At 47.7% G+C, this 15,857-nt stretch overlaps 1 protein-coding gene and 2 long non-coding RNA genes across 9 annotated transcripts in view; 1 reads left to right on the top strand and 2 right to left on the bottom strand.

Annotated features, from left to right (window-relative positions):
- Nucleotides 1–3,514, bottom strand: part of ELOVL6 (ELOVL fatty acid elongase 6) — a 151,410-nt gene extending 147,896 nt beyond the window's left edge. Inside the window, exons 1-2 of one of the 3 annotated variants that reach the window (XM_021100707.1) lie at nucleotides 3,351–3,514; nucleotides 2,721–2,841 (exon numbers count right to left, since the gene is read on the bottom strand). In XM_021100707.1, the coding sequence (XP_020956366.1) occupies nucleotides 2,721–2,809 (89 nt within the window). In that variant the 5' untranslated portion in view covers nucleotides 2,810–2,841; nucleotides 3,351–3,514. Of the gene's footprint in view, nucleotides 1–2,720; nucleotides 2,842–2,995; nucleotides 3,144–3,304 lie in introns of those variants that run through there. The other 2 variants (XM_021100706.1, XM_021100705.1) reach the window with 2 other exon arrangements.
- The window catches only part of LOC106504743, a 293,971-nt gene continuing 288,822 nt past the window's right edge, over nucleotides 10,709–15,857 (bottom strand). The window contains exons 6-7 of the long non-coding RNA XR_002346462.1: nucleotides 14,881–15,130; nucleotides 10,709–12,707 (exon numbers count right to left, since the gene is read on the bottom strand). This is a non-coding gene — a long non-coding RNA (uncharacterized LOC106504743). The remainder of the gene's footprint in view (nucleotides 12,708–14,880; nucleotides 15,131–15,857) is intronic.
- The window catches only part of LOC110261986, a 66,575-nt gene continuing 64,178 nt past the window's right edge, over nucleotides 13,461–15,857 (top strand). For 2 of the 5 annotated variants that reach the window (XR_002346461.1, XR_002346460.1), the window contains exon 1: nucleotides 13,466–14,102. This is a non-coding gene — a long non-coding RNA (uncharacterized LOC110261986). Of the gene's footprint in view, nucleotides 14,103–15,857 lie in introns of all 5 variants that reach the window. The other 3 variants (XR_002346459.1, XR_002346458.1, XR_002346457.1) reach the window with 3 other exon arrangements.

Genomic DNA, 15,857 nt, shown 5'->3' with positions numbered 1-15,857 from the left:
TACAAAGTTGGGACCCAAGGATATCAGGAGAAATGCATACACTCTGGGGTAAAAGAAGAAAGCAAGAGAATTAGGGTCCAGAAGACTTACAAGAAAGGGGTAAAATCAGGGGATTGCTGCTGCAAGGAACTCTGTAGTCAACAAAGAGAAAATGTCAAGAAAGGGAAACCTCAGTATGGGACTATGACATAGTATTCAAAACGCAAGGGGAGGCCAAGTATGTCAAGCTTCAGATAGTAACAGGTAGTGCTGGCAATAAAATGGGCACACATCATTTTAACTCACTAGACATGCATTTTTTTCCTCAGCATCTGCCAGGTACAATGCATGCTCTGAGATGCTCCCTGTAATCAAGAGTGGAATGAGAGAAGACCCATGCACGCCCGGAAGAGATGGTCTGGTAGGAAGCACAGGTACATAAATTTTCATGTATATGAATAAAAGCCAGGAAGGACACTGCCAGACGAAAAAGATACAGATAAAGAGCTAGAAGGAAAGAGGGGTCAGTGCAAAACAGGCGAAGATAAATTGGCGCGTTTTGGCCATTTTCAGTCCCCATAGGGCTAGGCCCTCTCTGGCTCAGTGTGTACTTGTTGAGAGAATGAAGCAAAGTGGCGGGAAATGGTACCTGGAAGTGGAGGCGGCACAGAAAGTGGCCTCGGAGAAAAGGCAACAAGTGAATGGAGGCAGTATCCACGGCGAGGTGTAAGGGAGGGCTGGCTGGCCGACAGTGAACGCGCTAGGGGAAGCCGGCTCCAAATAGGCAGGTTCGATAAGGTGCAGCAAGTTGGAAACACGACAGATTGTTAGAAAACACAGAGCGAACCAGGCCGACGAGGGAGGAAGATGGGCTCCAGCTGTGTGGCAACAGAATCCGACAAACAGCTGCAGAGAAGACCTGGCCGGAGGTACAGCTCCAGGCACTCACCGCCCTGGGCCACAGCCTCCGCCCGCTTTCAGCGCCACCGCCTACGCGGGAGGAGGAAGTGCATCTAGAGAAGGTCTCCTAGGTGGGGCCTAAGGGGGCTCGGCTTCCCCGAACGCCGAGACCTTATAATTTCTTAACTCCTACGGGACTGAGCTTCTCCGTGTACAACCAAAATTGCCCACCTTCGGCTCTTTTGGCCTCGGGGGCCCAGGAGGGGCCCGGGACCCGCACCCATGTGCTCCCACATCCCAGCGGTTCTCGTTCCCTTCCTGGCTTCCGGCTGAGCCCCTCCGGCCCCCGCGCCCGAGTGGAGCGCGGCTGGCTGGCCGCACCCGCCCCTACAGGCGGGCGGAGCAGGCACGCGCGGCGCAGGGGGCGGGCTGGGCTCGGCCCGGCTGCAGCCGCAAAAGGCCTGCTGGTCCCGGCGCACCCGTGGGGAAGGAGAAGGCGCTAGCGGCGGCTGAACCTCCAGAGACCAGTCGAGACTCCTGGGGGGCGCTGAAAAAGACGCTGAACCCCCATTCCCCAGCTCTGGAGCCCGGCATCCCTCCCTATCGCACCCACCCGCCCGGGTCCATCCCCCGCCCCGGCGCATCAGCGTCTCCGGTTTCCCATTGATGAGGTGGGGGAGGGAAGGCAGGTCGGGAGGGCTCCGGGGGCACGCGCTCGCGCACGCGGCGGGCAGAATCCCCAAGCGTCCGGGAGCCCTCCCCCCACCCCTCAGCCAGCACCTAGGAGGCTGCCAGCCACTGCCGGAATCGCGTTGGGGTGCGTTTGGTTTGCCCTATGCTGATGGCCAGCCAGACCTGGGGTTAAGGGGAGGAAGAGAATGTCTGCCACAGCAGCTCTGTCTACGAGGAAGAAGCGAGATGAGCACACGCACCCTTTTCTGTTAAATATTGCAAGGTGACACAGGATCGCTTCCCACACGGGGATTTTCAAAAGGACTGGAGGAGGGAACGCAATAAACAAGAAAGATGCTTTCCCGGGTCAGAAGTTTGTCTGAGGAAGAGCCCCTAAGGACTCTGCACACTGAGGGGTTTTTGATCTGTGTCAACTCCAGTCAGCAGCTTCCCACTGACTTAGAACTGAGAGTGTCCAAAAGGCGTCTCCGTAAAACAAACTTAATAATGGCGTGGCTCCAAGAGCTTGGGTTCATTCATTTTTATTACCGTTTTCATTGTCCCCTCCTCCCCCGCCCCCCGCCCCTGTCTCTTTAAGAAACCGGAAAGGGATAAAGGGGTCCAGGAAAGGAGGAATCCGGTTCAGGAGCAGCAAAGAGGAGGGCAGTGAAGTAAGAGAAACGCAAGGAGAAAGGAAGGACACGAGGGATGGGAAAGGGCGAGGACCAGAGAGGACTGCGGCGGGCGGGAGAGGGTTAAAGGGAGCAGGAGACTGGGTCCTCCCCCACTGCCTTTCACACTCTGCCTGCCGGAGGCCAAGCAAGAAAACCCAAATCTAGATGAAAACCAGGAGCAGCAAAGGTATGGACTGTGACATCTCTCCCGCCTTCCCTGTCGCGCAGACATCTACTCTATGTACACATATATGTTCTATGTTATATAATCTATGTTAAAGATGCATGCTTAGCCACGGCTAACCCAGGGGCAACCACAGAACCACGCGTCTCATGCAGCCCCAGTGTCCCCTGCACCCGGGAGACCCGGGAACTCAGCAACTGCCCGCGGTTCCTCGCTCCATTCACACCCCAGAAAGGGAGTACCGACATTAAGGCACACCCGGGAGACGCGCGAGGCTCCCGGGGACTGTATCACGAGAAAGCATCACCTACCAGTTTTCCTGCATCCATTGGATGGCTTCGTTCTCGTTGAACTGCTTTTCGAATTCATATTCTTGTAAAGTCAACACTGACATGTTCATTGGGGCTGATCTTCGGAGTCGCTACGTGTTCTCTACACAAAATAAAATAATCTGTAAAGCGCTTGATTTTGAGTGCACTCCTGTCTGCTTCCCCCACCCACCCCCCTAGGTCTTCCCCGCGCCGCTGGGTCTCCAGCAATCGGTCTCTCCCAGTCTCTCTCAGCTACAGTCGGGGCTGAGCATTGCCTGTGCCTGGGCTCTCAGCTCCTCGCTCTGGGACTCTCCTCCTCCCGGCGTCCGCATCCACCGTAGGAGGAAATGAATGCCTTGCGGTCTTAGTGCCCGCACGTTTGTCCATCACCCTTTTTACTTGTCTACAGGGAAATCTCCTCCCCCTCATGCGATCAGACAAATTAACCCTTTGCGAGGGAGAGCGAAAGGAAGCAAGACAGCCCTGGGGACAGTTTTGTTTACGAGTAGGTGACTAAAAGGGTGGAGGAAAGGCTAGAAGGGGGAGGAAGTGGTGTCGAGGTCATCCACAGCCTCAATCCTGACCTCGTGAGCCGCCTAGCCTTGCCTTTGAATGAAGTGTTCCGCATACCGAGTGCAGCCCCAGGGCGCAGACCAGCGAGCTCTGCGAGTAAGCCTTAAGTAAATAGTAAAACCTGCCAGCTCTGGCTAGAACTCCAGGCAAATTTGCGCTGAAATCCCACGTGAAAGGATCAAACTTCCCACCTCCTTGCTCTTGCCACACCCTCCAGGTCACTCAGCCCTGAGCTCTGGCTTTGACTCGAGTTCACCTGGGGCCTGGCCCGCAGAGCTCCCCAATCGCGTGATGTCTGGGGATGCTGAGGGCGGGCAAGGGTGGGTGGAGAGTGACTAGTAGCCAGAAGAGAGAGGTCAGGTGGTAGGTTTGGGGAAGGGAGGGAAGGGGTAGAATTAGTGAACAGAAACAAAGGGGGAGAAGGAAGTGAGCAGATAGGAAAACTAGACCAACTGGTCCAATGCAAAACACATGGGGAATTTCGCTTGATGTATTGCTGGGGTAGTAGATGGAACAGAATTGTGTTTGAGGAGAGGGCTAAAGGCAATATTGGCCTCTACTGAACCCCTGCTCTCACTGCAGTGTTTTAACCTCAGCTTCCATAAACAACCCTCTTCATTTTCTCAGAGGGAAAAGTGTTTTTTATGGTGTCCATTCCTCCACTCATTACCCACAAGTTAGGAAAAGTGAAATGAGACTTGGCAGCATCTGATAATTTGCTCTATACATATAATTGTTATAAGCTTAAAATACAATTTTTTTTTTTTTCTTTTTAGGGCCGCACTTGCATCACATGGAGGTTCCCAGGCTAGGGGCTGAATCGGAACTCCAGTTGCCAGCCTAGGCCACAGCCACAGCCACGCCAGATCCGAGCCCCGTCTGCAACCCACACCACAGCTCACGGCAATGCCGGGTCCTCGACCCACTGAGCTAGGCCAGGGATTGAACCCCCAACCTCAGGGTTCCTAGTTGGATTTGTTTCTGCTGCACCACAGAGGGAATGCCCAATAATAATTTTTTTTTTTAAAGCTATGCTTTAAAAATTAGGTGGACATTAGGACAAGGAAGAAAATTCTGAAAAGTGGGAACTGTGAGAAATATCTCTAAATGAGGAGGGTGTAATAAGAACTTAAATAATTAATGAGTCTTTAAAATCCAGTTCATTTTTATATATACACACACACATATGCACGCATATGTATTTATAATTAGCAAATTAATTTACAAGTTGATGCTCCCAAATTTCCCAAGTATGGACTCTCCTCATTGCTCAATATAAGGGTTGTCATTATAGAGACTTCTGCAGTACAAGTTGTAAGTGAATTTGGAGGTAAAGCCTAGGCCAAAAGACTTGGCAGGATTTAGGGGCAAGTGGGTGTGGCCTGAAAAAGAAGGATTTTAGCAAAGTACCTGGGTCTTTGAGTAGTCAATAAATATTTGTAGGAGTTCCCATTGTGGCACAGCAGAAACAATCCGACTAGGAACCATGAGATTTCGGGTCTGATCCCTGACCTCACTCAGTGGGTTAAGAATCCGGCCTTGCCGTGAACTGTGGTGTAGGTTGCAGATGTGGCTTGGATCTGGTGTAGCTGTGGCTGTGGTGTAGGCCGGCAGCTGCACAGTTGCAGCTCTGATTGGACCCCTCGCCTGGGAACCTCCATATGCTGCGAGGGGAGCCCTGAAAAAAAAGCTAAATAAATAATTTAAAATATATATATTTGTGATATGAAGTGATTAACAAAGTGAAAGAAGGGAGGGAAGTGAGAAAGGAATCATGTGTGAGGAAAATCCAGCAAACATCTTGGTATATAGCGCAAGGATAGGTCCTTCTTTTGCCTTAAAAGGATTCCATTTTTAAACCGAGGACAATTCTCACTAGTCATCACATCAATTTTAAACTAGTATGAGAAAGTCTCATTTACTTCCTATGTTTCTTATTCAAATGTCTGTTACTACCTGTTTATTTTCTGAAGATGGACTTGACATTATGTTAAAAGCAAATATCTGATTTGTTTTTAACGGTGTCTAAAGAAAAATTACTTTAAATTTGGAGGTTAAGTCCTTTAAAGTGATCAATTACCAAAAATGATAAATTCTTGATAGTACAAGTGCTGTTGAGGATATTCAGAACAGGCACTGTCAGTGGTAGTGAAAACTAGTGACTTTACCTAGCAATTTGGCAGCCTATTTAATCATTTTACTTTATTTTTTCATGGCTGCACCTGTGTCATATGGCAGTTCCCTGGGCAGGGATTGAATCCAAGCCGAAGCTGAGGCAATACCAGATCCCTTCTTTAACCCACTGCTTCCAGCTGGGGATTGAATTCCATTTTTTTTTTTTTTTTTTTTTGCTTTTTAGGGCCAGAGCCATGGCATATGGAAATTCCCAGGCAAGGGGTCTACTCATCGCTACAGCTGAGCCAGCCTACACCACAGCAAACTCGGGATCCGAGCCATGTCTGCAACCTACACCACAGCTCATAGCAACGCTGGATCCTTGATCCACTGGGCCAAGCCAGGGTCCCAACCTGCATCCTCATGAATACTAGTCAGGTTCGTGGGTTCACAAAGGGAACTCTTGGGGATTGAATTATTAACACATAGTATCACAGGGGGAACACCTATTTAATCATTTTAAATCCACTTATTCATTGACCATTTATTCACTGGATATTCCTTGAGCCTTTGCTCTTCTGAGCTTGTGGGACTCAAGTGGGGAAGAAGAAAAACAGGACTCCTATTCTTGTGGAGCTCACATTCCAGAGGGGAAGACAAAATAACTTCATGTGAAATCCTAAGATTAAAATTAAATAGAATCATGTAAAGAGATGGGAGTGCTCGCTTAGCCCTAAAGGCAGGAGTTCCCGCTGTGGCTCAGAGGAAACAAATCTGACTAGCATCCATGAGGACACAGGTTCAATCCCTGACCTCGCTCAGTGGGTTAATGATCTGGCCTTGCTGGGAGCTGCTGTGTATGTCGCAGACACTGCTCAGATCCTGAGTTTCTGTGGCTGTGGTGCAGGCCAGCAGCTACAGCTCTGATTCAATCCCTAGCCTGCGCACCTCCAAATGCTGTGGGTGCAGCCCTAAAAAGACAAAAATAAATAAAAATTTTAAAAAAATTAAAAAAAAAAAAAAAAAAAACAGAACAACAAAAACCTAAAGGCTTCACTGAGAAGGCAACAGTTACTCGTGTAAAAAATTAATACACAGAAACCTCAGTTGAGTCAAGACATCAGGCAGCGACTTAAGCAATGAAAGGCCACTGACTTTTTGTTTACCATGGCCCTCCCACCTTCCTTCCCCCCTCTATAAAAGGGGTCTCCTTCCCTTCCCCTGTGATGGTCTGCACATGGCTCACCGTGGCTGTACACTCTGAATTGCAATTCTCTGATGATCCCAAATAAACCCATTATTGCTGGAGTAGTAACTACCAGTCTATTTATTTTAGATCAATGGTCAGAATGACAAAGAGCCAGGGTATCACAAGAAGCAAGAGCAAGTACAAAAGTCCTGAAGTTAGGAATGCTTTTGCAGGACTGAGGAAAAAAGGCTGTTGAGTCTCCAGGTCATAAGGAAGGAGTAACTCCAATAGGTTGGAGAAGCAGATCCAGGCCAGGTCTTAGCTGACTGGTCAATCAAGATAATTTGATTTGATTCTAACTGCAGTGGGGTGAGGAAATCGTAGAGTTTTTAGGTGGGAAATAGCGTGATAATTTCTAGTAATTCTACTACTGGGAGCTTACTCTGTGGATACACTCACCAAAACATTCTAGATATATGTATAAGATATCGTTCAGCATTGTAATAACACTGGAAATAATAAGGGTTAACTAAATGATCACTAATATTAACTAAATGATGGCACACCTTTACAATGGAATATTATGAAGCTTTTTTTTTTTTTTTTTAATGCTCTTTTAGGGCTGAACCTGCAGCACATGGAATTTCCCAGGCTATGGGTCAAATTGGAGCTGTAGCTGCTGGCCAGAGCCACAGCCACAGCAACACTGGATCCGAGCGGCATCTGTGACCTGCACTGTAGCTCAGGCAATGCTGGATACTTAACCCTCTGTGTAAGGCCAGAGATCGAGCCCACATCCTCATGGATAGTAGTCAGATTAGTTACCAGTGAGCCACAATGGGAACTCACTGGAGGAAGAAATTTAGGAAATTGTAATAAGGGAATATGATAGGTGCTTAAATGTCCAGTTTAACTCTGGGGTTTTCACAACACTGTGAGCATGTGCCTTCCACGATGCAGATAGTGTCTGCCCCAAACCCTCTGAGTTTATGAGCCAATACTTTTCACTTTGGGAGTAGCAAAGGGCAATTAAGTTCCAGGGAATGAGTGAGGGCCTTTTTTTTTTTTGTCTTTTTGCCATTTCTAGGGCCACTCCTGCAGCACATGGAGGTTCCCAGGCTAGGGGTCGAATCGGAGCTGTAGCCGCTGACCTAAGCCACAGCCACAGCAATGCCAGATCTGAGCCGCATCTATGACCTACACCATAGCTCACGGCAATGATGGATCCTTAAACCACTGAGCGAGGCCAGGGATCAAACCTGAGTCCTCATGGATGCTAGTCGGGTTTGTTAACCGCTGAGCCACGACGGGAACTCCCAGATGTCTTCTGATTAGCATCCTTTCATATATTTACCACACAGAATTATTCAGTAGCACAAAAATGTATTTCAGATATAAATGAAAACCTAAAGAACACTACTTGATAATGAGCACATTTCTCATTGCTGATATTTAAGTTCAGAGCGCCCCTGGAGGACAATTGGGTAAACTGCATGTGAAGGGAAACAGTCATTCTACATACTTACTAAGATCTCTTTTTCTGTATTTACATATAAATGAACTGGCTGTTAGGCAATTGCATTTACTCCTTATTATCTGTGTTAGTAGAGAAGAGAAGATGTATGTAGATCTCTCATGACGAATAAACTCCCTTGAATTACAAGGAACAATTCAGGGTGCCTCCTACTATTCCTCTAATATGTATTGGTCCAAACTATACAGGAGACTTCAAGAAAGGCATAAATCTCAGTGGGTGCCTTTCCCACCATGATCCCACGTCAGGGGTGTGTGGCAGGACATCACACCTGGACTGGGCCAGTGGACAAACAGGGAGGTCACTCTCATGCAAGCTTTAGGAGGGACTTTACCACCTTAGGACTTGGGCTAAGACACCGAAGATCAAGTGAACTGCTAAAGACTATTTTTTCAGCTTGTTCCAGAGCAGATAACCTAAAAGAAGCAAAAAAAGCTGCCTCAAGTATTTGTCTTATAAGGAAACTCTGAATAATAGTTTTATCTGGTCTCAGTAGTAAGGATAATTGTGTCACAGGGTCCCAGCTGTGGCCCAGTGGGTTGAGACCCTGACCACCGTCCCTGAGGAAGTGGTGCAATCCCTGGCCTCACTCAGTGGGTCAAGGATCTGGCGTTGCCTCGAGCTTCAGCGGAGGCCACAGACCCAGCTTGGATCTGGCATTGTTGTGGCTATGGCGTAGGCCGGCAGCTCCAGCTCCAGTTCATCCCCTAGCCTAGGCACTTCCATATGCAGTGGATGCAGTCCTTAAAAAAAAAAAGGTTGGATGATTAGAGACAAGGTCACAGGCAGGAGGATTAGACATAACCAAAAGATGCAACATTGGCTTGGAAAGAGATTTAAATGTAAGCAATGCTGAAAGAAAACTTCCCAAAGCCAGAGAAAGACTTGGGGAGAAATCAGGGACATAAGGGATTTCGGGTGCAGCATCAGTAGGAAAATTCAGAAAAAACAGAGGCCAAACTCATTTACTTCTATATTGATATAGACATTTGGGGTCTTTGCCTCTGCTCTTTTGGTAACTACATCCCACTGCAGTTTGGGGGGAAATTTTTTTTTTTTTTTTGCTGAGTCCAAGCTTGCACTGTTTGCTCCATGACAGGCCAGGAAATCCAGAGAGGAGTAGCTGGGGCAAGGAACAGCAACGTGAATCAGAACGCCAGCACAGCAAGAAGATGGTGGACTAGTGTCCCAAAGAACCGTCTTCCCAGAGGTAGAATTCTGGCTTTTTTATTCTAAATGGGGTGGGGGTGAAGTCCTGGTTCCAACCCAGCTCCAGAGGGGAAGTGCTAATTTCTTCCTTCCTGCAGACAATCACAGGTGGGCCTGCTCAGTGTGCTGTCTGGTAAGCTAGGAAAAGGTGTTTCAGTTTAAAACTTGCTACCTGGGAGGCGGGGTTCCCAGAGATAGGCCATCAGCTTATAACCTTATAGGTCAATTCCTTTAAAGATTAACTTATAGTGGAACACAAAGGATTTTCCAGATGTTCCCACTGTGGCTCAGTGGTTAATGAACCCAGCTAGCATCCATGAGGATGCGGGTTCGATGCCTGGCCTTGCTCAGTGGGTTAAGGATCTGGTGTTGCTATGCGCTGGGGTGTAGGTTGCAGACGCTGCTCAGATCTGGCTTGGCGTGGCTGTGGTGTAGGCCAGCAGCTACAGCTCCGATTCAACCCCTAGCCTGGGAACCGTCGTATACCATGGGTGCAGCTCTAAGACAACAAGACAGAGCAAAAAAAAGGGGGTTTTCCTATTATAATTCTATACCATCAAAGATCCTTTCCCCAGTCTTGTGGGAAAAGAGACGACCACTAGGCTACCGCCTGCTGAATGGGAGGTGGGGTAGGGGTGGCGAGGAGGTAGTCAATATGGAATTAATTGATCAGCCTTCAACAGGGAATAGTCCTTAGAATCTTTTAGTCAGAAAGACAGTCTTTTCCTTTTTTTAGGTATTTGAACCTGATGAAACCCTTTAACATTTTGTTGTCTAGTTTGTAATTGTACTTGGAATTTTGCTTCCAGTTCCCAGTACAAATATTAAATTTAACTTTGTGCCATAATAACACTAAATTCCTATGCTATTTATTTATTTGTCTTTTTCCCCCTTTTTCTTAGGGCTGCACCCATGGCATATGGAGGTTCCCAGGCCAGGGGTCTAATCGGAGCTGTAGCCGATGGCCTACACCATGGCCACAGCCACAGACACATACATCCATGTCAGATCTGAGCCACGTCTGCCACCTACACCACAGCTCATGGCAACGCCGGATCCTTAACCCACTGAACGAGGCCAGGGATCAAACCCACAACCTCATGGTTCCTAGTTGGATTTGTTTCCAGTGTGCCACATTGGGAACTCCTCCTATGCTATTTATTTGGAGAAAAATTAAATAGGCTGACCCTTCTCCAGCTACAATGAAATTATAATCTTGATCCTTTTGTTTTGTTTTGTTTTGTTTTGTTTTAAGCCTGCACCAGTGGTATATGGAGGTTCCAGACCTGTGACCTACGCCACGGCTCATGGCCACGCCAGATCCTTAACCCACTGATCAAGACCAAGGATTGAACCTGCGTCCTCATGGATACGAGTTGGGTTCGTGACTGCTGAGCCACAATGGGAACTACTTTCAATACTTCTTTTTTAAAGAGCAACCATAAGTCTTCTAAGGGTTCACAAACCCAGGGCTCTCCAGGCCCCTCAGGAGTTGGGTTGTTTTCTGATGACCTTGTGCTGCTTTCATCCAAGTGTGATGAATGCATGGTTTCAGGCCAGTTAACCTGACAAAGCGCATGGTGAGGAATGCCATGTGTGGTCCTGTCCACCTTGCAGTCAGATGTTTAGGCCCTTGTTTTCTCCAGGTTTTAAGGAGGACTCAGTCTCTGAGTGCGAAATGTTGAAAAGCTACTTCAGTTGGATGGGCAGTGATTGCTAGGTCTTTTAGAGCATTTACAAAGTCTCCTGCCCAGGCAGACACTTGTAATGGTTTTTGCGTTGCACCATGAATACAATATTGCACCATGAAATATTGCACCATGTCATATTTCAAGGGCAATTAATTTAGGCCTGCCTCTGGGAGCCCTTCTGATCCCCAGAGCAGGACAACTGGCAAGGCCTTATCCAAATAACTCAATCTCTCAATATATTTTAGTAACACTCCTTTTTAATGTGTGATTCATGTTCTCTGTTTTTCCCGTTGATTGTGGTCTCCAGGATGAATTTAGTTTCCAATAAGCTTGCAATGCTTTGGATGATACCTGTTCGGTTATACTTGAAACTGAGCAGAACCCTGTGGGGCTCCTGGGCGCCAAAGCCTTCCTATCCCCTGTTTCTTGTTTTTAAGCAAAGAGGCCTCATTTATCATCCTCGACCTTCCCAGAGTTCCAACACGGCAGCTTCAGACTGTTGCTTATCAGGGAACGGAGGGGATGCGGAGACCAGGAAAGAAGAGCCAGGAGACAGGAGTGCATGCAGCCTTGGGGCAGGGTCCTGGTGCCTCCTCAAGGAAGATACATGACAATATCTTTGCATGTTTCAGAATTAAAACCCCCCAACAAATGAGAGATATGATGAAGCATTCTTTATTCCAGAAAGAAAATAGGGTCCCAGAACCAGCCCCAGGGCCACTGAACACCCTACAAGCTCGCATCTACCCTGATCCTCATCTGTGGCCCTGTTTTCCACTCCCCAACTATAAAACCATTTTCTCTTCTCTCCCAAAGGAGGGCACGGCCTTTAGGGCATTAGCCTGCTGTGACCCTCCTTTGCCTGGCAAAGCAGTAGAGCTGTTTTTTCCCTCCTTCGGCCCAAACTCTGTCTCCCCGTTCCTTATGCAACATGGGTGGGCGGAGGCTAAGTTTCAGTCACATGCTGGAGACCAAAGCAGGCCCTTTGTCACTCCAAGGGGTGTTAGGTCAACCAAATTACATAATAATTTCCTTGAGGAGGGCTTTAACCACCTCGGAGGGGTGTCTTTGTCTGGGTGGGATGTGCTTCTTTCCCTCTTGAAAGTGTCCACAAACACTAGCAGGCACCTGAGATTTTCTGTAGCTCAAGGCATTTGAGTAAAGTCTATTTGCTAGTCCTCTGTGGGGCTGGTTCCTCTGTGCTGGGTCCCCATCTGGAGATGTCCCACATCAGTCCTTGGGTTATTTTCGCACAAACCATGCAATTTTGAGTCACTCTTAATGGTCTTTTGTACGTTAGGCTTCATCACGTTATTTTTGAGTCCTGTAAGATGGCACCTCTCCTGTAATGGGTACTGTTAGGACTGTGATCCAAGAGGCCTCAGGACTCAAAACAATTCCTTGTTCAGTACATTTTCTTTGACTCATTCCCACTGTCAGTTTCACCCTGGACTCCTGTGGGAATGGGGCGCCTCAAGTCCAAGGAAGTCCCTGGGCCTCTTCATTCACTTTCTTACCATGAGAGCCTCCCGTCTCTCTTGTGTCGTTGCTCTTCTTCTGCATTAGCCCAGGGCAATCTCTTCCAGTGCACTTTCTCCCCCTTCGGTCAGCTCCTTGTTCCTTCCCCAGTGGGGGCTCACCTCTCTCTGGGTTACTTGCTTCCTGGAGATCCAATGCTGCTGCCATAAAAAGGGGTGTTTTATGTTGTGTCTGTTGTACTCTTTTATTTTATTTTTCTTTTTAGGGCCACACCTGTGGCATATGGAGATTCCCAGGCCAGTGGTCGAATTAGAGCTATAGCTGCTGGCCAACCCTACAGCCACAGCAATGCAGGATCTGAGCAGCGTCTGCGATCTACACCACAGCTCATTGCAATGCCAAATCCTGAACCCACTGAGCGAGGCCAGCAATCGAACCTGCATCCTCATGGATACTAGTCTGATTCGTTTTCACTGATCCACGATGAGAGCTCCTATTGTACTCTTAAAAGCAACCTCTACCAACTGAGAAGGGTTTATTTCAAGTCCACCATCTAATTTTTGCAAATTTCTAGTATCTGAGGCACTTTGCTCAATTTTTTGAAGTTATTTTGCTTTGTGTCCCCTTTACAAAGATGCCTGTATGGTTGTGTCCTAAAAAGGGCATTTCTTGGGAGTTCCTGTTGTGGCACAGCAGAAACAAATCCGACTAGGAACCATGAGATTGCGGGTTCGATCCCTGGCCTTGCTCAGTGGGTTAAGGACCTGGCGTTGCCATGAGCTGTGGTGTAGGTCTCAGACTCGGCTTGGATCTGGCATTGCTGTGGCTCTGGTGTAGGCTGGCAGCTACAGCTCCGATTAGACCCCTAGCCTGAGAACCTCCATATGCTGAGGGTGCGGCCCTAAAAGGACAAAAAGACCAAAAAAAAAAAAAAAAAAGGCATTTCTCCATCATGGGGCTCCAAATTTGGTTCAGCTGTGGGTACTGCCAAACAGGCTTCAAATGTATCATTCGGGCCTGTTAGGTGGAGCCGGTATACTTCTTCCCTGGCCTCATCAATGATCATTCTTTCACGTCCTGTAAGCATAGCCTCCCTATAAGGAGGGTTGTGATCTGTCCAATTAAGCAAATTTGAGGTGGAGAAACGACTATGCATCCATAGAAACCCAGCTTGGCTGTTTGCATTTAGGCCTCCTGAGGGATAATGGTGTAAGGGAAATTTCCCTGCTCCAGCAGTGGCTCTTGGGTCTTAGATGGCGACTCCAGGCCAGGTTCTTGCATTAGCAGAGGATTTTCTAACTAAGCCCTATAAAGAGGGGGGGGTATATTGGCATAAGGGCTGCACAGCAGTGATAGCCAGCTTGGCTAGAGGTTGGAGCAACATATCCTTACCCTTGTTCCCTTTTTTCCTGTATGACACATTTTCCCTTGGGTTTTTTTTTTTTTCTTTTTTTTTAACATAAGGTAACAGCTGTCTGACTTTTTCCCTCCCCGATGTAATAGCACAAATGCTTGCACATAGAGGATTTTATCACTCTTCCCTGCTTCTTCACAGAAGAGCTACAGAGCCACTCAAAGGCCACTGTAAAACCGTGAGTAGTGATTGATCATCTCTAGCCATTAAAAGGATGCATTTTTGCCTTGGTATCAAGCCACTGGGCTGAATTCTGGGATGGGGCTTTTGTTGATTTCAGGAACCAAGGGGAACCGTTCTCTTCTCCCTGGGAATGCCCCACTTTTAGACAAGGACAGGGTTTTTGCTGTTCCTTTCCTCCATTTGACATCAATCTGTAAGTGGAGAAAAACCTAAAGAACAGAAAACCCTAGAGACACCCTCAACTGTGGTCTTAGGGTTTTACATATCACAAGAACAATCAACTCAACTCCCATTCCGTGGGACTCCTTGGCGAACAGCTGGATCCAGACCAACAACACAAGAGACCGAATAGGATTTAATGAACACAGCAAGGGTGGCAGTATGTGGTGCACAGGGACCCAAGACAACCAGGCCTAAGTCCTGAGCGGTGATCCTAATGGGTACTGTGGATGCATTGTTACAATAAAACATCATCGACTTCTCCGTCTCAGATTCATAGCTATGATCAGATCACTTCTCCTAAACGCATCTCAGAGGCCTTTCTTTAGGGGTAGTTGAAACATTACCCAGTTTTTAAAGACAGAACACAAATGGTGCCCACACTAGCATCCAAAGAAAAAAAGGAACCAGTTCACAAATCAGGTAAAAATTCCACATTTTTCCCCTCTCTCCAACAGGGTTCCCCACTCAACTACAAAGCAAACTGGCTTAGTCTGAAGAAAACAAACAGAGAGGAAATAAAGTTTCTGGTTAGGGACACCAGAGTGACTTACCTACGTACTGAGCCTGTCAACTCCCATCTATCGATTCCTTAACTGCCAAGCGCTGGGGCAGCTGGTGCTGCTTCAGGAAACTTTAAAGGGAAGATTCTCTGAACAAGTGGTCCCAGCAGCTGCTAGGGCCTTACCCCAAAATTCCACAACCAGGGCGGCAGCAGGCTCCTGGCTAGCTTCACCAAGATTTGTTACTGAGTTCGGACTCATTCTTCTTGCTGCACGACAGGCCGATAAATCCAGAGACGAGCTGTTGCGGCAAGGAACAGAGATGGATTTAGAGAGCCAGCACACCAAGACGATGGCAGACTAGTGTCCAAAAGAACCACATTCCCTGAGTTAGAATTCAGGCTTCTTTCGGAGTTCCTGTTGTGGCTCAGTGGTTAATGAAACCAACTAGGATCCATGAGGTTGCAGGTTCCAGATCCCTGGCCTCGCTCAGTGGGTTAGGGGTCCAGTGTTGCCATGAGCTGTGGTGTAGGTCACAGACGTGGCTCAGATCTGGCATTGCTGTGGCTGTGACGTAGGCTGGTGGCTACAGCTCCGATTGGACCCCTAGCCTGGGAACCTCTATATGCCAAGGGTGCAGCCCTAAAAAGACAAAATAATAATAATAATAATAATTCAGGGTTCTTTTATACTAAGAGGGGAGGGGGTGCCATCCTGGGTCCAGCCAGACTCCCAAGGGGATGTGTTGATTTCTTCTTCCTGTAGCCAATCACAGGTGGGCCTGATCAGGATGTTTCTTGTGAGCTAAACAAGACAATTTAGCTTCAAGCTCATTACCTGGGAGGCAGCGCTCCCAGAGATAGGTCATTATGTATAATTTATGCTTGTAGGCAACAGCCCTTTAGTGATTAACTTGTGATAAATAGAATACCAAGGTTCTTCCCGATTATACTTTGGGAAACCCTTAATTCCACTTGGATCCTGTCAATTATGGGACAGCACAATTCTCTCTTACCTCTATTGCCTTC

The sequence above is a fragment of the Sus scrofa genome, chromosome 8, assembly GCF_000003025.6.
Source record: "Sus scrofa isolate TJ Tabasco breed Duroc chromosome 8, Sscrofa11.1, whole genome shotgun sequence".
Taxonomy (NCBI): Eukaryota; Metazoa; Chordata; class Mammalia; order Artiodactyla; family Suidae; genus Sus; species Sus scrofa.
The sequence above is the reverse complement of the archived record's forward strand: the minus strand, read 5'-3'. Positions and strand labels throughout refer to the sequence as shown.